This window comes from Dunckerocampus dactyliophorus, chromosome 1 (assembly GCF_027744805.1).
Source record: "Dunckerocampus dactyliophorus isolate RoL2022-P2 chromosome 1, RoL_Ddac_1.1, whole genome shotgun sequence".
Taxonomy (NCBI): Eukaryota; Metazoa; Chordata; class Actinopteri; order Syngnathiformes; family Syngnathidae; genus Dunckerocampus; species Dunckerocampus dactyliophorus.
The window spans coordinates 20,917,859-20,944,541 of NC_072819.1; the positions used below are offsets into that span (position 1 = coordinate 20,917,859).

At 39.6% G+C, this 26,683-nt stretch overlaps 1 protein-coding gene across 4 annotated transcripts in view; it reads left to right on the top strand.

The window, feature by feature from the left end:
* Window positions 1–26,683, top strand: part of lamb2 (laminin, beta 2 (laminin S)) — a 61,022-nt gene that overhangs the window by 7,877 nt on the left and 26,462 nt on the right. For 2 of the 4 annotated variants that reach the window (XM_054777707.1, XM_054777727.1), the window contains exons 3-10: window positions 17,031–17,120; window positions 18,960–19,129; window positions 20,006–20,141; window positions 20,633–20,706; window positions 20,772–20,960; window positions 21,083–21,146; window positions 23,333–23,535; window positions 23,622–23,742. In XM_054777707.1, the coding sequence (XP_054633682.1) occupies window positions 17,031–17,120; window positions 18,960–19,129; window positions 20,006–20,141; window positions 20,633–20,706; window positions 20,772–20,960; window positions 21,083–21,146; window positions 23,333–23,535; window positions 23,622–23,742 (1,047 nt within the window). The remainder of the gene's footprint in view (window positions 1–17,030; window positions 17,121–18,959; window positions 19,130–20,005; window positions 20,142–20,632; window positions 20,707–20,771; window positions 20,961–21,082; window positions 21,147–23,332; window positions 23,536–23,621; window positions 23,743–26,683) is intronic. The other 2 variants (XM_054777716.1, XM_054777734.1) reach the window with 2 other exon arrangements.

Genomic DNA, 26,683 nt, shown 5'->3' on the forward strand with positions numbered 1-26,683 from the left:
GTTGACTATGACCTATTATTCCGGGTGGAAGTGGAACGTTTTTGGTTGCTTATTTTGTCCTTCCTCATTCCCTCACAGTTTCAAACCCATTCTTATGTTTAGAATAAATAAATTGGTGGCTAACTAGTTAGCTCAGGATATTGCTATCGGCCGCTTGTCACTTGACTTAGAGATCCCGTAGCCAAGCAGTAGTGCACGTCTATGTATGCCAGATGCATGTCAGACTTGCATATATCAATGAATATATCAATCAAGTGACAAACATCATAGTGAGGATGGACGAATTTTTTTAATGCCATGCGATCGACCCACATTACGTTCGAGATACTACAACAACAAGGAACTTTTCCAATACTAATGGTGAGTTATTATGTCTTATTATTGCTTATCATGTCTACTATATTAGGTAATATGATAATAAAGGTGACTAAAGGGGTGTTATTTAATATCTACAGGGCTCTAATAATGTTCAAAACCGTTTTTAGAAGGTCATAAACAGGCTAACTACAAAAATATTTCATTTATTAATATTGAATCCTACTTCATAGAAATTCACCTATCGTGGTCGGGTCCGGAACCAATTAACTGTGATAAACGAGGTACGACTGTACCTAGATTATGTGATTGACGTGTTATACAATGTAAGTACTGTAGACTTAAACAATGATTGCACTGTTTTCCACTTGAATTTTGATAGAAAGGTTGCCTGGCAACCTTATCAAGCCAGCTGACATGCCTACACACTAGAAGACGCACACACACCCTTGATTGACACAAGCAGGAACCACTTAAATGCTAACACACAATCACATACTTATCCAATCAGGAAGTAGTACCGCCCCTGCATGGGCAGGCTTATCAGCCACTTCCTAGTTTCAGGACTGCCTGCGGAAAAGACAGAAAAGGGTGTCTGCCTGATCTCTTCTTGGGACAAACGAACTGGGACGTTTCAGTGTTATACGCTACCATCGAGTAATGATCAGAGCTGGCATTCTCCACGACGGGATATAACCCAGAAGCACAGTAGATGACACACTCGATAAGAAAGCCCACAATATGTACATGTTTTAATGTCTTTGTTTCATTAGTAATGTTTTTGCACGTCATTGGACGGTTGTTGACTGCACCACTGTGCTATCAGACGCAAAAGTGAAACTTTTTCATAACCGTCTTAGGTGTTGCCACAGTTAGACTTGTATTTTTTTCCTTTCTCCTATCACCTCATTGTCGTTCCCTTGTTGCGACTAGCTGCCAAGATGCCTTGTTTTAATGTGACACCCTGAAAGGAGCAAAAGCTCCATGGAGCATTTCAGAGGCACGCTGCGTACGGCCAGCGATCGATGTAGAAATAGTGCATAAGAACAGTGACTTCACATACACCTGTGAACATGGAAGAGACCAATTTATTTGGGGAATCCGACAAATTTAGTGCATGTAAACGTACTGACTGCTGTGGTGCTCTTGCGCAAGGCACAAATAAAAGGCTTGTTATCTTTACTTTGAAGGACGGAAGGCTGAGACGAAAAGTCAAGAAGGAAACGTGAATGTATCAACCTCCCACACTATCATTAGATGCATTGGTAGACAGCTGGGCTTTCAGACTTCAGACGCTTCTAGAGGACAAGCTGCGAGGTCACGGGTCATTTCCAAACCTTTGGGGTCAGAGACGGTTAATTGGTATGTGTAGGTCTGCGTGTGTGTGTGTGTGTGTGTGTGTCAGTGGCACAATGAAGCTCCTTTTTTTATTTTCACTTCTCTTTTCTCTGGGACGTGCAGATCAAAGTACATTTGAGTCAAAGCAAACCCTCTGTAATTCACCTTTCTTGCAGGTTCGTGTGTGTGTGTGTGTGTGTGTGTGTGTGCAGGTGAAGGTTGGTATTAGGCGAGGGGTGTTATCAGGTGAGTGTGTCCCAGAGGCCTTTTGTAGAGCGACAGCCTCCGGAAATGTGTAGCTAGCAGAACAATGGTGCAGCAAAGCCCACTAAGGCAGTGGCTGTGGGCAGAGAGAGAGACAGGAAAAGTAAAGGGGCAAGAAAGGCTGTGGGACAAAGAATAAGTGGGCGGGGGGGGGCGCTTTAGGCGTGGGGGGTGCAAGAGGGAGGGAACAGAACAGGTTGGTTTGTATGAAAAGGGACGGTGAGTAGGGTTTTTGTTGGCAGGAGCTTTTCTGGCTGAAAAGGAGTTTAAAGTGGGGGAGGATGAAATGAAAACTGGATCTGATCTCTTAGGAATTCAACTGTAGTTTCAACATTTAGCAAACTACTTCAGACCTGCAACAATCACATTTAATATTTAGCCTTGACATACAGTACAAAGTGAAAATGTAATTCCTAAATACAACTCAATTAAATCTGATTTGTTATTATTTTAGTCTGAAAGTGTTTAAAGGCATACAGTATGTGTGGATGTAGCTCAACTGCTGACTACTATAGCCTACTAACTGGCTCTGAATCAACAGCGCCTCTGCTGGTTGCAGACATGTAGTACACTCTGTTTTGCTGAAACTGACCCTTCGCGAAGCCACTTCCTTGAATGGTCAATCACAGAGCAGTACACTGACTCTTTTGATTCTTAAGTTTTTGATCTATTTTTCCTGTGTAAAAAAAGTAGGCAATAAATGTAAATGTTGAGTACTCGTCAGCTTGACTTTGATGATGCACAAGGGACATGCGCTCTCAAGGGAATTAATGTCAGTTCTTCACTTTTAACATCTTCTTAATTGGGTATGTGTAAAAAAATAAGTTATCCATACCGCTTTTCCTCATTAGGGTCGCAGGGCTGTGCTGAGTGGGGGGGTACACTCTAGACTGGTCGCCAGCAAATTGCAGGGCACAAACAACCATTCACACTCACATTCATACCTATGGACAATTTAGAGTCGCCAATTAACCTAACATGCATGTTTTTGGAATGTGGAGTACCCAGAGAAAACCCACACACGCACGGGTAGAACATGCAAACTCCACACAGAGATTCAAACCCAAGTCTTCCCGATTTCCTGACTGTGTGGCCAACATGCTAACCACTCCGCCACCGTACTGTCGTATAATCAGACTCAAAAACTATCAATTGATGACACATGGTGGGCACATGGCTTGTAGGAAAGTGGTGCTGAAGGCAAGTCAGTGTAATGCATCACACTTTTTAACAAGTGTAGAAAGAAGTGAACTGCTACACATGCACACCCTTTGAAGACTTCTACCTTCTTGTGGTGGTGAAAAATAGCCAGATAAAAAGCAAAGCACGGACTCAAGAGAGACAAATATAAGTGCGGTTTCTTCCTTTTTTCATTCTATGTTGCATGAGTGTGAGCTGTATTTTTCCCCAAAATTGTGGGTCAAATTTTGAGTTGTACAACTTCAAGGGCATTCATCTTTAGTGTTTCAGGTTGTGGTTTCTTCCTTGGAGAGAGTGTTTCCTTGCCTTTAATAATCTTAATCCACTCCTGTGAGATTGTGTTGATTTTCTTTGACAATGTATGAGAGGTGTGCATGTGTAAAGTGCCTTCAGATCATTTATGTTGTGGATTGGTGCTTTTCTCTTGTTAGTTTGTGTCCATCTTCAAGTGTTTCCTTTGTCTCCAATTGATATTAAAGTAAATAATTCTTTAAAGAAACATCTTATTCCTAGAGTCTCATATCATCCGAATGAATGCTGAGCCCACCAGCGTCGCTCCCAAATACGTATTACTCGTTCAATTCACATTTTCGCTGCGCAGACAAATCCAAGACTTTGAGACGTTCTATCCTCTTTCCAGCTCTCTGCCGCTGTCTGAAATTTTCTTTTCCGACTCTTTTACTGCTGCCTAGCCAGAGGCCAAAGTTAATGACAGGCTGCCTTTAAACACATTGAGACTTGCAATTATCTCATCAGAGACTAGCAGCAATTACGGTGTGATACTGACAACATGGGAATTGAAAATCTCACACACAGACACACACACACACACACACACACACACACACACACACACACGAGGTCTAATAAAGTCTTGGCTTGTAAACACTGGCCAGCTGTCAGTTATGTGTAAGGTCATCTATATTTGAATGATGTTGACGTGAGAATTCCCGAAAGCCTGTGTGACATTTATTCTAACAGTGTAGTGTAGTGTGTACTTGAAGTAGCATGCTTCATTTCCAATGACTACGTTTACATGCAGTCAATATTGGGGTTAAGGTCAATATTCCGGTTTCTGAAACATTCGGAATAACCCGTTTACATGCGCAACGTGAAAAAAAAAAAAGAAAGAAAGAAAACCCTGCACGGACAATGTTTTGACGCACGGTAAACGTCATGATGCAAGCACGTCATTTCCGCTTCTTCCTGTACCCAAAATATACAGGTAATATTAAAAATTTAGGGTAATATTCAGCTTAAAAAAAAAACAAATATGCTCATATTCCAGTTTTTCAAAAGGGTTATTGGTGTTTACATGGCCCTGCGCAACCGGGTTATTGCTAATATTCCGGTTATGATAGGGTTATTTGACTGCATGTAAACACACTCATTGGTTGCCATTCCAGGTTTTTTGCGAGCATGATAACAGAGTTGCCATGATAATGTGACATTTAAAGATGGTGGCCAGCTTGTCCTCCAGAGCAATTGATAGTATAGGTGGCAAACTGTTTGTAATGCTCATAACTGCCTCCCACAGGACTGGAGGAGAGCAACATTTATTCTGTAAAAACCCTAAACCAGGGGTAGGGAACCTATGGCTCAGGAGTTAGATGTAGCTCTCTCAGACATTTCTTAACACCATAAAATGTCCATCCATTCATTTTCTATGTCGCTTCTCCTCATTAGGGTCACGGAGGTATGCTGGATCCCAGCTGACTTCGGGCGACAGGCGGGGTACACCCTGGACTGGTCGCCAGCCAATCGCAGGGCACATATAAACAAACAACCATTCATACTCACATTCATACCTATGGGCAATTTAGAGTCTCCAATTAACCTAACATGCATGTTTTTGGAATGTGGGAGGAAACCGGAGTACCCGGAGAAAACCCACACACGGGGAGAACATGCAAACTCCACACAGAAATGCCCAACGGAGAATCGAACCCAGGTCTTCCCGATCTCCAGACTGTGACTGTGTGGCCAACATGCTATCCACTAGACCACCATGCGGCCACGATAAAATGTATTTATTTTAATTTGTTTTTGCTGACATTTTAAAGTAAAAAATTACAGAAATCACAGTGTTGACGAAGAAGACTCAAAAAAACATTGGCGTCAATAACTGTCGCTGTAGGCAACTACTTGATGTCTCGTCTGAAACACCTTTTACACAGCCTGCGAAAGCCGGGAGTTTTCCACCATTTTTTCCAGGTGACTGTTCCTTTTTAATGTCACTGGCTCCGAATGGGGAGACAGAATTGTCCCGCCAATATTCTGCTGTAATAGAGGTGGTAAAATGCACATCAAGGTTGTGATTAAAAAAATCAGTTCAAGTGGAACTGAGGTCATAACATTTGATACATTTCCACATTAGGTTAAACATTGTTACAAATTGAGTTAACGCCTCTATCCAATTGACCGGCAAGCCTCCTAATTGTCGCTGAGAGCGTGGTCTACGAAAGCAGCTGAACGGTGAAGACTCTGGGTCAAAAACCATTAGCAGCCGTGGCTGGTGAGGTTTTTAATGAACTACACCGTACTGTTGTTTACAATGAACTCATCAGCACTATTAATGCTGGCTGAGCAGTTTGCTGCTTAGCGCTATCACAACATTGCAGGGCACTGTTCTGCTCCATAATAGAGGCTCCACTGTAGACAAAAGCTGTCTTTGAACGTCATTTATTAGACATGAACTTCTGGCCTGACATGGACTCTTGCTCCCCTCAGCTGTTAGTGAGTTTGACGCCGTCCATCTGTCTAACAGAGCATGTCAGTGAGTCTGCCCAGATGCTGCCGTTACATGCTGTGTTACATTAACAAGACTTGGCACAAGACAGACAGCTGAATGAGACAGCCACATTCCTGTGTCATGGCGGAGACGTCTGAAAGAGGAAACATGGGACCCAACAGGTGGACAGAGCAGAGTGGAGCTCTGGATGAACGTGATAAACTAAACATCTTGACCGTTTATCCTGCTCGCTTTGACCCTAAGATACATAGTGGTGACGTAACTACGGGAAGCAGATGAACCGATTAATCCGGTAATGTCAACGTGACTCATTTATTGCTGAAGCCTGAAGATTGTCCATGGAATTATTAACATTATGAAGATGTTGTATTTAGTAGCAATTTTGCACTCGCTACTCAGGAAAACATATTTTCTTCCTGATTACATTCATGAGACCATTCAGGGAAAAAAAGCCGTCCAACAGTGGTTACAATCCTGTGTCCATTCTAATCTGCATTCGGGGCAGAGGGAGGCAGTGCCCCAACAGATTCATCAGATGGTATATATATTTTCCAATATGTACAATATTTATTACAGAGTAGTGGTACAACTGTAAACATATTAATAGATTTTCTTTTTGTGTTCTTGTCCTGGGTGGGCCATCAGCCATTTTTTATTGGGCTATTGGGACAAATATGGTTGAGCCCCATGAATTGTGGCTAGCGGCAAGTAGGTGCAGATTAAGTAACGTGACCAGGAACAAGTTTTTGAGCAGTACTCTTGAAATGCTGCTGTGCCTGCTTGATGCTTGACAGTTGTGACGTTTTGCTTGCAGTGGAACCATGCTTAGTGTCCTTAATTCATTCCAGAAGGTCTGACTCCAGGTCTGTATTACTTGTTCCCATAAGAAATAATGTAAATCCAATGAATCTGTTCCAGACAGGCAAAAATGTTAGCGCAAAACACCATTTTATCATTTTACTATTATAGTTTGACATGCAGAAAACAATTTGAAATGCATATAAATACATGTAAATAATGAACGAAAGGGATGAATGAACATTTAAGGTTACTCTTACCTATTCTTGACGACTGTGTGGCAGTTTCTTAAATTCAGTAGTGTTTCTCACCTCAATATTGTCCCCCCAGATGAACTCAATGGAGCCAAAAATGTTGCAAGTGCCAGCATTTTGATAAAGAAGGTGAGGAACACTCTTGAATTGAAGAAAGAACTCATGGCAAAACACCAAGATGATGTCCGTGTGGTGTCTGCCACATCGTGTCTTTGGGAACAGTAGTCTTCATGTAGGGAAAAGTAACCGTAAATGTTCATTGATCACTTTCATTTGTCATTTGGAATTGTTTTTAGCATGTAAAACTATCATTATGAAACTATAAAAAAACATGGTGTGTGTTAACATTTTTGAGAGTCAACGGCTGATGACATCATAGAGGAGCGACGTAACTTCCGGTTTTTGTTCTCTAGCTAATATGGTGCTAAAAAGAAAGGACATTTTATGATTTTAAAAAAAAAAAACTATATTAAGAATACAGATGTACTCACGCAGTGTATTAACAATACGACAAGACATACGCCATATAGTACGCTAACCAAAGAATGCATGCACACTGACACAAAATTGTGGCCTAAATTTTTTACATTAACTAGAAAACACTGAATATTGCTTTTGGGAGATAGGATATCTAATTGGTATGGATGGTTAAAGATGAATTAATAATCCTTATATAGTGTTGTTTTTGGAGTAATGTCCTTGTGTCTTGTTTGACTTTCTGTTCTTGTCCGGGCCCGTCAGTACCTACTTCATCAGTAGCACAATTTTCTCTCTTGGCCCACTCAGACAATTGTGCCCGAACCCTATGAAGTCTGCCTTGCAGCAAGTAGCAGAAAACAAGCACAATGAGCAGGAAGAAGCTTTTGAGCAATACTGCTTTGCCTACTAAATTTACAATTGTGACATTTTTGATTGAATCATTCATTTAAAAAAATAATAACAATCCTAATCCTGTTCTTGCTTTTGCAGTAATATTCTTAGTTTTTGTTTGTGTTTTGAATTAAACACATTTGTGTTGTTTAGAACATTATGATGTAATCTTATAGTGTTGTTTTCGTCCTCAGTGTGTGTATTTGTCTTACTTCCTGTTCCTGTTCCTGTTAGTTTGTTACATTACTATTTATTATTGGGGCAATTATGACTGAGCCCTATGAATTTTGCCTAGCAACAAGTGACTGCAAACCTGGTGATAGGTTCCTGTGAGACTGTTGAAAAGCTTCATAACAAATGATGCACAAACTTGTTGTTTAGCATCGTAGATGATAATCCTTATAGGTGCCAAAGCGCTGCATGATGAGGATGACAGCAATAAAAATGGTCATCGACGAGGCAGAAAGGGAAGAGAAACCGGTGGGATAATGAAGACAATGAGGTGGGAGGAGAGTGTGGCTGGATGTTTGCTGTAAAGAGATGTTTGTAAAGAGTAGTGGGCGGTTGTCCATCTGAACAAAGAGGCATGTACGTTAATTAGCGAACAGCAGGAGGAGGATGTTGACTTTTCCATGCTTGGCTTGAAAAGCAGCTACTTGATAGCAAGGGCTGCATTTTTAAGAGATAAATAGTCACTTTATTTACCTTCATTAGTTGGCTGGCTGGTTGCTTCCTTGTCTTTTGGTTGGCTAGTCCTCGTGGAATGTGTCATGTTGATGCCACATCCTCTCTCCTTCAACCCATGGACACCTGGCCATTAGTACTATACAGTACAGTAGAAGAAAATATGGCGTCTGGAACTGTGTTTCAATTAGGGCTGCGCCATTCTGGAATGTCAATCACATTTTCTTGCTTAGAACTGGAATGATTTTTTTCACACGCATCAACCATGTTCATATTTTTTTTTATGATTGTCATTATTACTAGACTCCTCTTGTTCTGCTTTAAAGAAACCTCCGATGATCTTTTTGCCATTGTTATTGGGAGGTCCTAGAAGGAGAGTTTCTGGTTAAAAATGAATAAAGAGACTGAAAATAATCCATCAAGTCAAAAACATGGCAAGCTCGCTCACTCAACGGTACATACATCCTCCCCCCCCCCCACCGTCCCCCCCCTCCCCTCACTGCAAGACATTTATAAATCTAGAGTCCTACGCAGAACACACAACCTCATCAAGGACAGCACACATCCACAACACTCATTATTCACACTCCTACCGTCAGGCAGACGCTACAGGAGTTTGAAGTCCAGGACCACAAGGCTGGCAAACAGCTTTTACCCACAGGCCATCAGGCTCCTCAACGAAGCACTCACACACGCCACACGCAACACACGCACACACTCATAGCACTTTATTTATTTATTTGTATTATTTATTTGTATTAATGTCTCTTCTGTTGTTGTTGCTTAATTTATTGGTATTTATGTTTATGTGTTTATGTTTCTTATGTTCTTATTCTTTCATTTGTTTTCTTTCTTTTCTTGGGAGAATGAACAGAATAAGATTTTCATTGCATGGTATAACTGCTGTTTTACTATGCACATGACAATAAAACTCTCTTGAATCTTGAATCTTGAATACATACAGTTCAGCACGAGTCCTTGAGTAAAATATTTGTGATGCAGCTCGTTAAGGAAAATGGAAAGAATCATCACTTGGAAATGAAATGATGACATTCTTGTGAATCCATTTTTTTGTGCAGCCCTAGTTTCAATACTTTTGTCTACATATCGGCTCCCTCAGTGTTGCTGCTCCATGTCAGATTTCACTATGTTTTGGAAATAGATGAATGATGTCATGTTTCTTTATAGAACCGGCCTGTCACCTGCTTCATAGAACCTAAACGATCTGTGGTGTGTATTCAAAAGTAGCCCACAGCTAAATGCTGCATGCAGTGTGACAAGGTTGTGCAGAGTGTACGTGTGATGGCCTGATTGACAGCAGTGATCTAAGGAGATCCTCTCATACGGACACAGCGGCTCCTCTCTTTCTCAGCTGTCATCCAGCATTCCTCCCTGCCTTGTCTCCATTTATGGCTGCAGAGAGCACCTAATCCAAAATACTTACCCACTGAGTTTAATGTTCACACAGTGGCACCGAGTTCGGATTAACCTTCCGGAACTTGCGATTGATTGGTTAAAATGCTGCCACAAGTCCATCAATTCAGAAAAGACTGAACTATAGCATCCTCAGTCTAATCTCTAGACAATTGTGTAGGATTTTTCACAAAAAGCAATGCCCTGTTTTTAGGAGAAAAAAATATATGTATACTGTATATTTTTTTAAAGCAGAAGTTATCTTTTATTTACGTTTTCTATGACCAAAAGCCCCAAAAAGAACTTTTTCACATCATCACAAGTATTTCCAATATCATCTGAAAGATGAAAAGGGTAATTATGCTGTATACAAAAATAAGCAAAATTTTACATTTAATGTTACATTTGGAAAATCACTGCAGCTCCAAAAAATAAAAAATAAAAAATGTTTGGGGGAAAACTAATTCCCATAATGATGTTTTATTTTATGAGCTAATTCCGTTAAGAGTTGACCTGCTTTATTATTGCTTTATTATGCTTTTTTATTTATAGTTATTTTTTATATAATTGGGCTTAAATAATTGGATATATTTTTAAAATCTCTTTAAATGTTTTTAAAAATTGTATTACTTACACAGTATGATAATAACAAAGTTGAAGCGAGTTAATTTAAATACGTTTTAAATAAGAATATGTAATTTGGTTTGTATATTTTTTAACATATATTTCAAGTTAAAATAAAATAAAAGATAATATTATTACAATAATAAATTTGTATATTAACAGTTAGTTAATTTAAAGGGTGCCCAAAATAATTTATTTTGATTTAATTTGCTTCATACTTTGTGTTATTTCAAAAAGCTTAATTTCTTAATTGTTTAACTTCATATATTTTTTGTCCACTTTCCTGCTAAATTCACTGAAATACTTGCTTCTCTTTTGTAAAATGCACAACCTTGAGGGACTAATAAAGGCATATCTTATCTTATCTTACATTAGGGAAGTGCAAGTCTTTCAGGACAGGAGTGTTGTGAAATAAAAGATAGAAGATACACTACATACAACATCTGCTTCACTCCCCCAGTCTCACTTTTCTCACACACACACACACACACACACACACACACACACACACACACACACACACACATCAGTAGATTGCAGAACAGACATCATGTCACTTCCGGAGCGCCTTACAAGAGATAAGTGTTCTTCTGCACCTCTGGCCTTGTATCACTAAGATCACTCCCGACTGTATTTGTTGGTAATTACTTCCAAAAAGGAGCTTCATTGCTATTTTTGAATCTTGTATTGGTATTTTAACAGTCTTGCAGTGATATTGTATGTGCTTGTGGAGCTGTTATCCACTTGTTTCCCACTAGGCTGCAACCACTGTGTGTGACATGTATGTTTATTTATCCATGTGAAAGCCTCCTCTGCTCAGTTCTCTATCTGCACCAGTGTCACCGTGTGATAATGCACCATCTGTGTCTGTACCTTTAAAACCGGCGCACTGACCAGCCAGTGTCGCTTTACAAATGTCAGCTTTAAATAGATGCTAAATCTCACTACTGGACAGCAGGAAGGATTGGTGTTAGAAAAGCTTTTCTACTTGTTAATCATTACTCCACCAAGGAGCTCATGTTTCCATTGCTGTCAGTTTGTTGTTTTTTGAGTAGATGGAAAAAAAAAAAAACATCATAGGCCTTTACAGCAATGATTCCCAACCACAGTGCCACCTGAGACTAGAGAACACCAAGGAGGCATATGACACCGGGGAGGGAAAATTACTAATTGGGCACAATTTTAACATTTTCACCTAGGGGTGCACTCACTTTTGCTGCCAGTGGTTTAGACATTAATGGCTGTGTGTTGAGCTGTTAAGTTTACATTTGTACAAGCTGTACACTGACTACTTTACATTGTATCAAATTGTCAGTTCTTCAGTGCTGTCCCATGAAAAGATGGAGGCCAGCACAGCAACATATAGTGACAGCCAGAACAATTAAATGCTCTTTCACTAGATGGCAGAAGGTACAAAATTAACCTGATCATTATTTCAGTATACGTTACAGTCGTCCCTCGCCACTAAGCGGTTCAAATTTGCCGGCTTCACTCTATCACAGTGTTTCAAAAATCAACTAATTAATAAATCATGCTGTTTTGTGGTTGAATACAGCCTATTATTAGTCAAAAAATAAGCATATTTAATGGGATAGTTTGGATTTTTTTTACATGAAGTTGTATGACATCCGCATCAGCATTGTAGTGCAATAACAGCCACTTACCCCCCACTTGGTCTCCTGAGTGCAGTTCTGGTCAGATTTCCGTGATGAAGAACGTAATTCCACTTAGTTGCTGGGGACAATTAAGTAAAGACTTTTGCTTCTCAAAACAATATGCATTCAAAAGATTAATACATTTGCATCACAAAAATGCCTTCTCAAAAAAAATCAGACCTCCCAAAACGCTTGGTGTCATATCTGTCTCCCGCCGTATTCCTGCGCACTGTCGCATATTGTTTTTAGCAGCCACATCCGTGCATGTGGAACACACACACAACAATGGACAGGCGAGAGCGCGTAGGGATATGAACGGAGACAAAATAACGCAGTCTCCGTTCTTTTAGGGTGAACATAAAAATAATCTACTCTACTGCAATCTGCAGTCTATTTAACGTGTCTACATAACCATACATCAACATAAATGATTCGTAGTAGTGGCTACAACTCTCATCATTATTTCAACTTATGATGTTTTATTTTTCTTTCAATTTGCGTAAAAATGCTCAACAGTTAAAACCATCATACTTACATAGGTCATGCATGCGACGTTAGAAAAATTTCAAATTGTACCTGCATTGTTTTGTGACGAAATCTGTTTGTCCACTCCTATATTTTGTCAGTTTTCTTAAAAGTAATGTTAAACTATTCGTTCTTGTGAACCCAATATTGTGCATCGTTGCATCTCTTGAGTCGAGTGTATCGTGACACCCCTAATATTTTATATTTACGGTAGTGCAGATAATTGGGCATTTCAGTGTGAATGTGTATGAATAGACTTGTTCCATAATCCTCATACAGTAGTCTGTTCCTGGACCTGTCCTCATTAGTTATGAATGCATTTTTATTGGCTTTTTGGGGAAGACATAATTGAGCCCTGTATGAATTCTGCCTAGTAACAAGTGGCTGCAAACTTTTAATGTAACCACGGTCAATAATTTGAGTGATACTGTTGATATAATCCTCCACCTGCTAGATAATTGTGAAGTTAAGTATTTTTTTTTTTTCGCACATTCATTATTAACACATCATAATCCATATTAAGTATTGAGTTTTTTTCTGTTTTTTTTTAATAGCAGTAATTTCTTTATTTTGTGTCTGTCAGGCTTCTGGGTTACTGTTCATGTCCTAGGTTATCAGCCTCTAGTTTGTCATTTTAGGGGTGAAATTTAAAATTGAAAATTAGAGCTGTTAAATGGTATCAAATTTGAATGGATTTAGCAGCAAAAGTGTACTTTTTTATATTCTTTTTACGTACATTCTGCCACTTTAGGTTGTAATTTGTTGTGTGTATCTAGGTATTTATACCAGTGGAAACTCCAAGGTGGAACATCCCTAAATTGTACAATTCAGTCAAAAAACAAAATGCAAATAAAAAGTCCCCACGGCCTGACATCACGTGGAATGTCCCCAAATCTCGAGGGCCTTCATGTAAAGGCTTAAGTCCACAAATGTTTGCTTTTTCTTTGGCTTTTTCTCCAAGAAGTACCGATAAAACACTGTTACGGAACACTCTGCAAACATCTTCCCGTTCCCTTTCTATTACTTGTCTTCAAAGACTGAGTAGTTTTACTTTAGTTTAGTTTTATTGTACAGCTGTTACCTTAGTTTTACATTTGAATAAGCATGTCAAAATGTTGCTTAATACCTTGCCTGTACAGTTGATAACTGACCTTACATTACTTCCTATGGGAAAATTGATATGAAATTAGAGCAAGTGGGAAGTGAAGCAGAATCACGGAACATACTGTGTTGGACTTCATAGGTTGCACTGTAGGTTTTATTCCTTTTTGTTCAGAAGAAATCCCTCCCAAGAATCACCTTCACTCGCTGACTTTGGCAGTGGCAAACATTTAGGTTTATTTTTACACTTTTATTCTACGTGTTGCAGTAAAATGTAACCTTCATGACAACCGGCAGCAGGCGCAACACATTCCAGCTGCGTCAAGTGTGTCTGCATGATGTTGTTATGAGGAAATGCGCTGTGAACAGAGTGGAGACCCACGGGTCTTTCTGTCAAGTCCACAGCAGGTGTTTCTAATCCTGTCTACATTATGTGTTCATTCTAGACACAAAAATGTGATAGTGATGCTCGATGAGCAATCGCTTTGGAACTTGCTTCTCCATAACTAAAGAAATATAGCATTTATGGGGAAAAATAATATTATTACTGTATTGGCACTAATACAAGGCAATCCCGAATATAAGATAACCATTCTTCGTTAGGACCTTTTCTTTTTGTCAAAATATTTTACTAATCATATTTCTTAGTTGATGGACAGTTGATGATGACTCTGCTTCATTGATCACCATTATTTAAAAATTTGCATCACAACTCCACTGTTGCTTGCTAGCACATTTTTTCTCGTGGGTCTCTCCAGGTCTCTCTCCAGGTCACTGGTGTGTGTGTGTGTGTGTGTAGGTGTGTGTGTGTGTGTTTGTGTAAATGTGACAGGGAGAAGAGCTCTTCGGTAAAGTTGCGTTGGCACCACCTGGCGGTATATATGTACAGTAATGCCTTGTTTATCTTGGTTAACTGGTTCCAGACTCGTCTGTGATAAGTGAATTTCTACAAAGTAGGATTCCTTCTTTATAAGGGGATTATTTTGGTAGTTATGGCATAGAAAACCTGTTTACGTTTTCTAAATATGTTTTTTTAACATTATTAGAGCCATCTAGACATGAAATAATACCCCCGCAGTCCCCCTTCAATACCCTGTTTACATTCGTATGACCCATTAGCCAGTCGTCCCTCCCTACATCGCGGTTCACCTTTCGCAGCCTTGCTGTTTCACAGATTTTTTTGTGTGCAATTTTGCATGCTTTTTTTTACAGTATGAACACACATTGACTGATTGGCTGAGAGAGAACCCCTACATTGGGTTCTGCGTCCCGGTTGGCTAAGGGACTGTTGTCAATCAATCTCCTCCGTGCCTTGTCTCCTGTTGTGTGTGATCGCGAGCAGCGTGACTCTGAAGTGGTGTATGTTTGCAAGTTTTCTTCCTGACAAAACCCACAATGTCAACGAAATGTTCTGCACTGACAAAGGCACCCGCAGTCGCAACCAAAAGGCATAGGAAGATGCTAACCATCGCACAAAAAGTTGGACTTCTGGACATGCTGAAGGAAGACAGCAGTTACGCGGCTGTAGGGCGCCATTACGGAATAAATGAATCTTCGGTTTGTTACAAAGAAGGAGGAAAATGGCATAAGGACGACAGCAGAAATAAGTTTTAACAAGGATGCAAAAACACTACAGCGGAGTGGTGCCAGGACGAAGAGGCATGGTCAGAGGAACTGTGAAATAGGTGTGAATCACTGTTAATCATTTCTTATATGTCCAGCATCGTAGGTTGATCATTAAAATGAAATGTGTTATTTCTAAAAACTATCATATTGTCACGATCCGTGAGTTAGCCAGCATCACAGTTTATGTTCCCTTTTACCTTTACCTTTATGCCTTAGTTCCTGTGGTTAGACTCTTATTTTGTAATCATTTCCTGTCTTGACCTGTTTTCTGTTTCACATGCTTTACGTCAATCACTCGCACCTGTTACTAGTTTGAGTCACTTCCCTATTTAGTTCAGGTGCGCTGTCCTTTGTTTGTGGAAGCATTGTCGTTCGTATGTGACGTTACTGCTCTTTGCTGTCTTCCTGCCATTGCACTACAGCAACTATAATTGAAAAGGCTTCTTACCTGCACTTTGGGTCCCACATCTCTCATCCTGGGGTCGTCGCCACCGCACCACAAAGCCAGAACGTGACATATATTTCTTTATAGGAAAAAGTTTATATTTTTATTTCTCAAACAAATGTTTGGGCCTGAAAACAGGTTTTGATCTTTGGTTTCATTCTATAATACTGCACTAATTTTTTAAAAATCTACAAAGGTTTGAACTTTGAGAGTGTTTAAACACGAGAGACATGAGAAAATGTTAATGCCTGTCTGAGAAAAAGTGTATAAAGTGTATGGTGAGGGGTTTTACAGCCTTAAAACATTGATAACTATTGTAAAAAATAAAGCTGACAACTTTGTGGATTTTGCCCATTGCAGGTTATCTTCAGAACCTAACTCCCGCGATAAATGAGGGACCACTGTATCTAATCATAGAAAATAAGCCATTTAAGACAGTTTACCTTGCAGGGGAGTAGAATAGATGTCGGACAGGAAGTGACGTCGGGGGTTCATAGTCGAGTTTTAGCTTGTTGTGGGCTATGGCCGCAACAGTAACTCATGTTATTATGATAATGATTATTATTAAGTTCTAATTATTGTGCCTGTTGTGAGATAATTTAAAGCTGCAATAAAAGCCGGTTGTTCAAGTCTGGTGCTTCGGTGGTGGTCTCACCAAAACCATTACTGACACCTGGTGGCAAATGTAGTAACACTGAATTCACAAGTTGTGGTCTTTGTGGCTTATACTGTATTTGTATATTAGTTCATTTAGCTATTTTTATGCTTGAAAATGCTTAATTTGGGCAAAAATATGTAAAATTTGCTTAAATATGCATATTTTTTTTTTTTTTATCAATGGGCTGTCGTCGACCATGAAACAGCCATAATTTATTACCGTAATTAATTAATTTTTGAAAAAACGCAAAAGAGTGAGGGAGAGATGTTCGAACCGCGATGTAGCGAAGGACAACTCTATCTGTCTTTAGAAGCCAAAAATAAGACAACCTGCCGTTTTCAGACCTGTTTTTGGAAAAATATGATTCAAGACAAAAAAAATAAAATTAATACATGTTTCTATACTTTTACAATTATAGGTTTATATGCATAAAACAATTCTACATGCATATAAATGACGAATGAAAGGGATAAATTAACATTTACGGTTATTTTTCCCTTCATTGAAGAAGTGATTCTTGTGACTGGAACAGGAAGGTGGTGGTGGTTGATCTTGCTGCCACATTGTGTCTTTGGGAACAGTCATGTCTTCAGTGAAGGTAAGAGTAACCTTAAATGTTCATTTATCCCTTTCATTTGTCATTTTTATGCAAGAGGAACTGTTTTATGCATGTAAAACTATAACGTGTTTTGTGTTAACATTTTTGAAAGTCAACCTCTGATGACATCATAGACGGACGACACAACGCAGGTCACTTCCGGTGGCCATTCTGTTTATCCAGATAATAGGATGCTCACAGGGAAGGATATTTTGTGATAAAAATATACAGGACATAGTTGGACACACGGTGTATTAACAACACGACATGTCGCGCGCCATATTGTACGCCCTAGGTTCCCAAAGTGGGGTTTGCGGAGAATGCACACAAACTGAGGCAAAATTGTGGCCAAAATTTTCAACATTAACCGGAAAAATACACTAACCGGTGCAGACGCTAACCGAGACTACACTGTATTTTAAAATTAGCATCATAACACCTCCTCAGTTTTTGACAGACCTTTTTCCAAGCTGGTCTCTGTGAGGCCAGAGCTTTGGAGAGAAGTCGATTGGTGCTACCCGTTGGTTAGCATTTATCAGTCTCTATACCTGAATATAAGACATGTTGTTGTCAGACCGCTTTCTGGGGGAAAAGATATTGTCTTATGTTTGGGTCAATGTGGTAGTAATAATAAACAATCAAAGTTAATGTCAAAAACTGTAGAAAATATGACCTTGTTATGGAAGTAGCTGGCAAGTCATATTTCATTGAGGAGACATACAGTGTAATAATCTCAAAGTTGTTTTGGCTTCTCGATGGCCTCTGGGTTGCTTAACTTTAGGGCCTCTTGTCAGGTCTACACTTTAGGACCCCTGTAGACCCCGGAGGCTGTTAACCTGTGCTTTTTCCTTGACAATCTCATTCTCTCTCCACTGCATGTTGTCTCAACATGGATCAAAGCAGTAGTCACTTATAGGATACTGTACGGTACTAATTTTAGACTTTTTCCAACTGTTGTATTAGTAACGGTTGTCTTGAGCAAACGGAATAATAGCAATCGTGTTACCTCATTTTGCGGTTATTTATGCACTCTGATAAATTACACCAGAAGGTGCAAACCACTCATTAACAAAAATAATAAGAATGTCAGGCTGGAAATTGCCAAAAAGTACAGAAATGAGCCTCAATACTTCATCAGTCCATAGAACTTTAGTCTCTGAATTGTACTCTCCTTCATGAAACCTTGACTCCTCTTTCTTTACATCTCTCACAATGTTTCTGTCATTACCTGCTGATGTTTCCCTTGGTCTATCTGTTCCACGTCTGTTGCTTAGTACACCAGTGGTATAGTTCTCCTTCAGAACATTCCAAATGGTTGCACTGCAGGGGTGTCCAAACTTCTTCCACCAAGTTCTACATGCTGAAAAATGAAAGGATCCAAGGGTCACTATGATATTTTGTAAAGATATGTTAAGAAGTTACACTCTAAATTGTCCATAGGTGTGAATGGGAGTGTGAATGTTTGTCAATAAGTGCCCTGCAATTGGCTGGCGACCAGTCCAGGGTGTACCTCGATTCTCGCCCAAAGTCAGCTGGAATAGGCTCCAGCATACCCCCGCGACCCTAGTGAGGATAAGCGGCATAGAACATGTATGGAATGGATGGATGGATGGATGGATGGCACACTTAAGAGTAAAAGAATTTAAAGCTGGTTCTTTTTCTTTCTGGAGAACTGGAGTGTTTAGTGTTTTTTTTTTCTCTTCCGTAACTGGAAAGAATGTTTCTTATAAAAGGTATATTGTGCTGCTATCAGCTAATCAAGTTCTGCACCGCTGCTTCCTGTTGACTCTGCTTCATTTCCTGCTTGCCCCCTCGTCCCTCTGTCTCGTCCACCTACAGTCTTGGCTGTGGCCACCGGCCAGGAACCTGACCACAGCCACGGCTGTGCCCATGGCAGCTGTTACCCTGCAACGGGGGACCTTCTGGTCGGACGAGAGAAGAACCTGAAGGCATCTTCCACGTGCGGGATGAGGAGGAAGGAGCCGTACTGCATCGTCAGTCACCTGCAGGTCAGGTCAAGAGCATTGTGAGGCACAGTTAAGAAACACAGCAAAAATGTAAAAATGAAGTACATGTAAAGCAAATTAAAAAGACATTTTTAATGAATTAATGACGTGACCTAATTTATTTGATTGTTCATTCATTGTTTAAATGATGAAATATCATCAAATTTCTTCATTTTCAATGACTTAATTCATTTTATAGTTATTTTATGACACTTAAGGCGCTTTTAATTATTTCATGGTATTTTCATTCATTTTATGGCACAAAAAAATAAATAAATAAATAAATAAATAAATAAAATATGAATGATATTTGTATTTATTTCATGACATTTTAAATAATTTAATGGTATGATTTATTTTATGCCATTTTCATTTACCCATCCAGGAAGTGGCGGGTGTGGTCAGTGATCTGATTGGTTGAACTGCAGTGAAAAGGGTCATGAAATATATAAATTGATCGTGTAATATATTGCGATAAATAGCCAATAGTTTCAATGGAAATGTTTAAGATAATTGTTTCACAAGTTGATTAATTAATATAAATGTTTTTTTACACTGTAAATACATTATTTGACATTTGAATGAATACATTTTTATTTTCAATTTAAGTGGCTTAAAAATACCTTCATAGTGTGAATTTTCATTCCTAGCCCAAATGAATGGCCTTTTGTGTGTTCCCATACTGGGAAAACTCATTCACAACTATTACGGTATTACTATCAATACTAGTAACAGGCTAAACGTCCTTACTAGACACATTGCTGAATGAGGACCAATGTCCTTTTTGCCACATTTTGTTGTTCTGGCCTCCTCATTGACCCAAGAAGTGTCTCACCTCTGACCCTGACCCTAACCCTAACATCTTGTCCTACTAAGTAGGACGAGAAGAAGTGTTTTGACTGTGATTCAAGGCGACCTTACGACCCCGTCTACAATACCATCAATCACCGCATCGAGAACGTGATCACAACCTTCAAACCTCACCGCAAGAAGTCGTGGTGGCAGTCGGAGAACGGTAAGACGGACATGAAGACCACCACTGTGTTGTCTTCATCACTGGCACACACTGTAGGAAAGTAAAGAAGACCAGTTGCGGTTATTTTTAGTCACAGATGCTTTTGTGTGTCCAACTTAGAAATGTCACTCATTGACTGGAAAGGTCACTGACTGTGTTAACATGCAAACATGCAGGAATTTTTGACATTTTCCATTCTAATATGTAGATGTAAACTCTCCCTACTGCTTGCCCTTCCATCTCCATGGAAAAAAGTTCCTACTATTATTATTTCTTTCATTTAACAGACTAAAAACTAAAAAACAGCTTTTATGGCCCATAATAAGGACAATACCAGTTCACATAGCATTGTTGTTAGTGTCATTTTTAGCATTTTAGCAACGGTCAACAGCAGCTTGTTTTGTAACAAGTAACAATGTGGCCATCTGTGAACATACGTTTGTAAATGAATTGACTGTCAATAACTGTGTCTTTATCCCTCTGTGTTACAGGAAAGTCAAATGTGCATCTCCAGTTGGACCTGGAGGCGGAGTTTCATTTCACTCACCTCATTATGACCTTCAAGGTAGCTTCAAAACTAACTTGAACTTTATTGAACCGCACCAACAAATTGCTCAATCTTTTTTGCAGACGTTCCGCCCGGCGGCCATGTTGATTGAGCGGTCCGCCGACTTTGGGCGGACCTGGCAGATCTACCGCTACTTTTCCCACGACTGTGCCGCCAACTTTCCCGGCGTATCACAGGGTCCTTTGCATAGCATCAACGACGTCATCTGTGAGACGCGTTACTCCGACATTGAACCGTCCACAGAGGGAGAGGTCAATGCTGAATATAGCGCCATGTTTTGTACTCATTTGCACTACATGTTTGGACTTTTTGTGTTTATATGATTATTGGTCCAAACCTCATATAGTTACTTTCAATGTTTCTGGACGTCTAGGTCATCTACCGAGTGTTGGATCCAGCTATCAGGATTGAGGATCCATACAGTCCAAACATCCAGAGTAGGTCATCTACTTTGTCTGTCTGTCCGTCCGTCTGTCTATGTAAGATAATGTCACACTATTAGCGCGCATCGATAAGAAGACACAAGGGTCTCTTTTGACCTGACTGAAACACACACACACACACACACACACACATACAAACAACATCCTCTGTGCCCAGATGGCAACAGCAGCTGTTTGTCTCCCACAAAGACGTGTTGTTCCTGGACACTCACTTAACAACTTGACACTCATATCCTGCGCATGAGCTGCATTTGTCTCCTTGTCAAATATCTCTCTACAAGTGACCCCTGACCCCTTAGTCCCCGCTTAAAATGTCCCATTATATATAGTATTTTTTTTTTTAGGTAAAGAAGTCTCAGAGGTCCCCAAATATTGTCATGGAAGTGTGTTGTCCAAAATCTAGTCTTGATGCTGAAATTTGGAGTGCTTTTTGTCAGCCGTACTGGGAACGCGCCGCTTTATTTGCTACAGACACTGTGTTTGTCCAAAAGTTACCGTTTGAGTCCTCTTCTCTCAAACGTGGAGTGAACAAATGAGGGAGATGATAGATTTTTCTTACCTTTCACGTTCATAAACACATTACTGTTCGAAAATCATTAAAAAGGACATTTTGCATAATGGGGAACATTTCAATCTAAAAAATAATAATTATACCTAAAATTATTTTCAGTATCTTAGCAGGACATTTTGAACAATTCTTTGCTGCCAATGTTATAGGACCAGTTTGTGGAAGGCCCTTTTCCATTCCAATTTTTTATCCCAGTGGTCCCTTGTTTATCGTTGGAGTTAGGTTCTAAAAGTAACCCTCGATAGGAGACGTCTGCAAAGTAGTCAACTTAATTTTTTACAGTTATTATAGATGTTTTAAGGCTTTACAAGCCCTCATCATACACTTTATACATTTTTCTCGGACAGGCATTAACCTTTTCTCACATTTCTCTTTTGTTGAAACACTCACAAAAAAGTTAAAACCTTTGTTTGAGTTTTGATGATCAACCTATGAGGTTGGACACATAAGAAATTATTAATAGTGACTCACGCGTATTTCATAGTTCCTCTGTGCCTATTTGTCCTGGCTGCTCCGCTGTAGTGTTTCTGCATCCTTGTTAAAACTTACTGCTGCTGTTGTCTTTATGCTTTTTTCCTCCTTCTTTATGTAACGAACCGGCGATTCATTTATTCTGTAATGGTGCTCTATAGCCGCGTAACTTCTACTTTCCTTCAGCATATCCAGAAGTCCAACTTTTTGTGCGGTGGTTAGCACCTTCCTCTGCCCTTTGGGTGCGATGCCCTTGTCGATGCAGAACGTTTCGTCGGCATTGTGGGTTTTGTTGGGGAGGAAACTTGCAAACGTACAGTTTTTTCCATTAGCCAATCAGGACCCAGAACACAATGCATGGGTTCCAATCAGGCTGCAGAAAGCAAAGTGCAAAGAAAGCAAAAACTCTGCCAAACAACGAGGTTGAGAAAGGTGAACGGTGATGTAGCGAGGGATGACTGTAGTCTATAAGTCTGACTAAGTTAAAGGTGAAGTCTGTTAAAAAAATTATTGGAAGTGCGATTTTCTTTCACCAAAATCATTTGAACTTCAAGGGTTTACTCTATGTTGTGCATAATTCTATGGAGTATTCTAAAACGATAAGGGCCGCACGGTGGTCCAGTGGTTAGCATGTTGGCCGCACAGTCACAGTCTGGAGATCGGGAAGGTTTGATTCTCCCTCGGGCATTTCTGTGTGGAGTTTGCATGTTCTCCCCGTGCATGTGTGCGTGGGTTTTCTCCGGGTACTCCGGTTTCCTCCCACATTCCAAAAACATGCACGTTAGGTTAATTGGCGAAAGAAAGAAAATGATGGATGGATTCTAAAACAATAAGAGAAAGAAATAGAACGGGGTTGATTATCCCCTTTGGCCAAGCTTGTTGCTGATATTGTGGAAACAATTTACCATATCATTTGGGATTTGAAGTCATTTTAGTTTAACTGTGAGTGCCTTAACAGATGATTAACTTGTCCAAATGCCACACACCCGGCTCCGTCATGCTCTTTTGGCCCTGACTTCCCCTCACTGGGCCACAAGGGGTTATTGAGCAGTCACTCCTGTGTGCATTATCTGTGATAGGAGCCTTATTATGGCTTATCTATCATAATAATAGTCTTTTTTTGTTGTTGTCTTTTTAACAGACCAGTTGAAAATCACCAACTTGAGAGTGAATTTCACCAAGCTTCACACACTGGGAGATAACCTGCTGGACCCCAGGCCTGAAATCAAAGAGAAGTACTACTACGCCATCTACGAGCTGGTCGTACGTGGAAACTGCTTCTGCTACGGCCACGCCTCCGAGTGCGCCCCCATCGATGGCATCAGGGGCGATATAGAAGGCATGGTCAGGCACAATTCATGATTTCTTCCCAAGAGGTACATAAATTCATTCTGTAGCCCTTAACTTAAATAATTCCATGTGTTTTTCAGGTTCATGGCAAGTGTGTGTGCAACCACAACACCAAGGGTTTAAACTGTGAGCGCTGTGAGGACTTCTACAACGACATGCCATGGAGACCTGCTGAGGGACGCAACACCAATGCTTGCAAACGTCAGTGTACTCAACATACTCAACTATTACATTTTTATTTTAGTTTATTTTCCACTGAAGTCATTATATTATTTGTGTGTATGTGTACGCTACACTACAAATTGCATGTACACAGTAGTTCAGGGACAAAATTAACATATATCGCATCAGAATTTAATAAAATTTCATCTTCATAAATATTTAAGTGAATTTATGTCCTACATACCTTTTATCTTGTCCTGAAGCTCCGATCCATGAGATTGAAAGGCTTAAAGTTGGACATAACTTTTAAAGCACTCGTATGAGTCAAGGTGGTCCAACACATATAAATCCAATACGAAATTGAAGAGGAACAAGTAGTCTACCTAACAAATAGGTATACGAATGAAAATACACCCGATATCATATGAAAAAGCAGTATTTTCACAGATGTCCTCACGGACTCTCCTAATCGAGGGTGCACACACTGTGTCAGATTTTACCCTCGCTTACTTTCCGGAATTGTAACATTCCTACGAGTGAGGATAAGCGGCATAGAAATGTATTGATGGCAAGAGCGAGCTAGCTTGCTACTAGCCACCCACGGTTTATGCTGTTATCTCTGCATAGATTTGACTTTTGTTAGAAAAGTAACTTATATTTGAGAGAGTATCATAAAGTAAATTAAAAACAAGTGACAAATCTAGATCTTGACTTAAAGCTCTGAAAATATGGCAAAGAAAAATTGACCTTCAGTCCTTACCATGCCATTGTTGTATCACTACAAAGACTACAAATCCCATCAGCCGTTCTTAAGACTGTAATGACATAAACTTTGACCTATCAACTCCACAATATAAGCTAATCATTGCAGCACTGTGGCAACATGAGCCAGGATTCAGTGAAATGCACTGAGTGAGTGCTTCTTGAATTATCATGCTAAAGACAAAATTACAAGACGATCTTTGACCTCCCATGAGGGACACGCCGATTGCTTCCGGGTTAAATACGGAGCAATTTATCAACGAACACGCTAGAATTGATTTGTTTCGGATAAATGTTAAAGACATATAATACGACGGATAAAAGTAAGTAAAATCCGACTAGTAATGATTAATAATTTTTTACCTACGAGAGGTAAAAACAACGGCTGTCAAAACGAGTTACACTGCTCGATAAACACAAAATTTGTAACTCACCCTATGAAAAAAATCATTTCAAAGTGCATAAAGATCTTCTCCAATATATATATAAAAATGAGAAAATCTTACCTTAGACTTGACAATGGTTGTTAAACCGCCAATTGCTCGTCGAATTGAATGATGCTGCTTGATGCTGCCGAGGTCGTGACTGCCCATTACGCTAACACAAAATGGCGGAAACGACGACACATTCCCCTGCTGAACGCGTATTTGGCGAATAACCGGCGGAAGGACACAAGTTTTGTTTGGCCCAAGAAGGCACTTTTTATTTTCTCATTCAATATTTACTAGCAATACGCAATTTACGCTGTGAGCTCGAAGTGTACGTACATAACGGGCCGGACACGAAATTTAGGTGTGTTAGACTTTTGTTCAAATAATCTTATTTTACTCTTTTATACACAAAAAAATCACTTTAGTTGCAGAGTTGAGTAATTATTCCATGAATATATACCATTGTAATCATCATGGGGTTTGTTTTTCCATGGAATTATCTTCTTCAAAATTTTCATCGGCAGGCGGACATGAAGGTTATGTACGTTTCACTAATGATTACACAACAGTTATTTTTTTTACACTGAGAATATTTGAATAAAACACATTAGAAACCAATTTCAGACATCATTCTTTAATTCTAAGTAGAAATCATGACAAAATTATCAGAGAAAATATTGTAATTTCACAACAAAAGTAGACATGCTTTACATGTAACATTTCAATGTCCAAATATAGACACTTTTTTACAACATAGCCGTGCTAGCGCAAAATAAAAACATGAACAGGCTTAATTCATGGTTTGGTAAGCTTCCTCACTCTATATATCTATAAACGTCAGAGTGATAGGGATAGTACACATTGTTAGAACAACAATTTCAAATACTACTCAAGTGAAGTTGAAGACAGCAAAGGGTACAATTGATCTGAGCCATGCACATATACAAATATATATAATCCTGCCACGTAATTTCTCTTTTTTTAAATAAAATGCTGTAAAAATTGGCATATTTCAGATATAGCGTGACATGGTGATTAATCATGATTAATTCATTTGAAAACCTTGATTAATCTGTTTAAAACTTTTAATCATTTGACAGCCCTAATATATACTGTATATATGTTAAATATGTTCTATATGGACTTTTTTGCCAATATTTGATATGCCGATATTGTCAAACTCTCAATTTCTGATTCCAATATCAACCGATACCGATACCGATACCGATACGGTTAACATTACATATCTCCTGTCTTGGAATTAACACATATCTGTTGTGAATCTAATGGATACAGCATCAGCAATTCGCTTCTCAACGTTGCTGGAAACAACATTGTGCAACTGCAAAGCCTCGGTCACAACCCACCGTGTGTGTTTTTAGTCCATGTGTTTTTTGGGGGGGCCACGGCCGCCACATTTTTCTGAAAAGGTGGGGAGGGAGTGGCAAGAGCAGGGAGGGAGCACGTCTTTTGCACGGTTGGGCAAGGTTTAAGTATGTGGCCCACACGCTACGCCTGGCCGTGAGCAGTTGCGTGCATTGTAAATTGCATACGTGGTAAGTGAGTTGTACGCGTTTACACCGTGCTTGCATCGTACGATCTCCGTGCGATTGCCACGTTATCATACGGAGGTCGTACTTACACTGTACGCTGTGCTGCTCACATACGGCGTCCTTACTCACTTGTATGCTGTAAGTGCGTGCAAGTGCGATGAACATGAGTTTTTCCGACCTTCCGAGGTTCTTTAGAAGTCCCTGCTGCAGCTGCCTCAAGATGCCACCCATTCC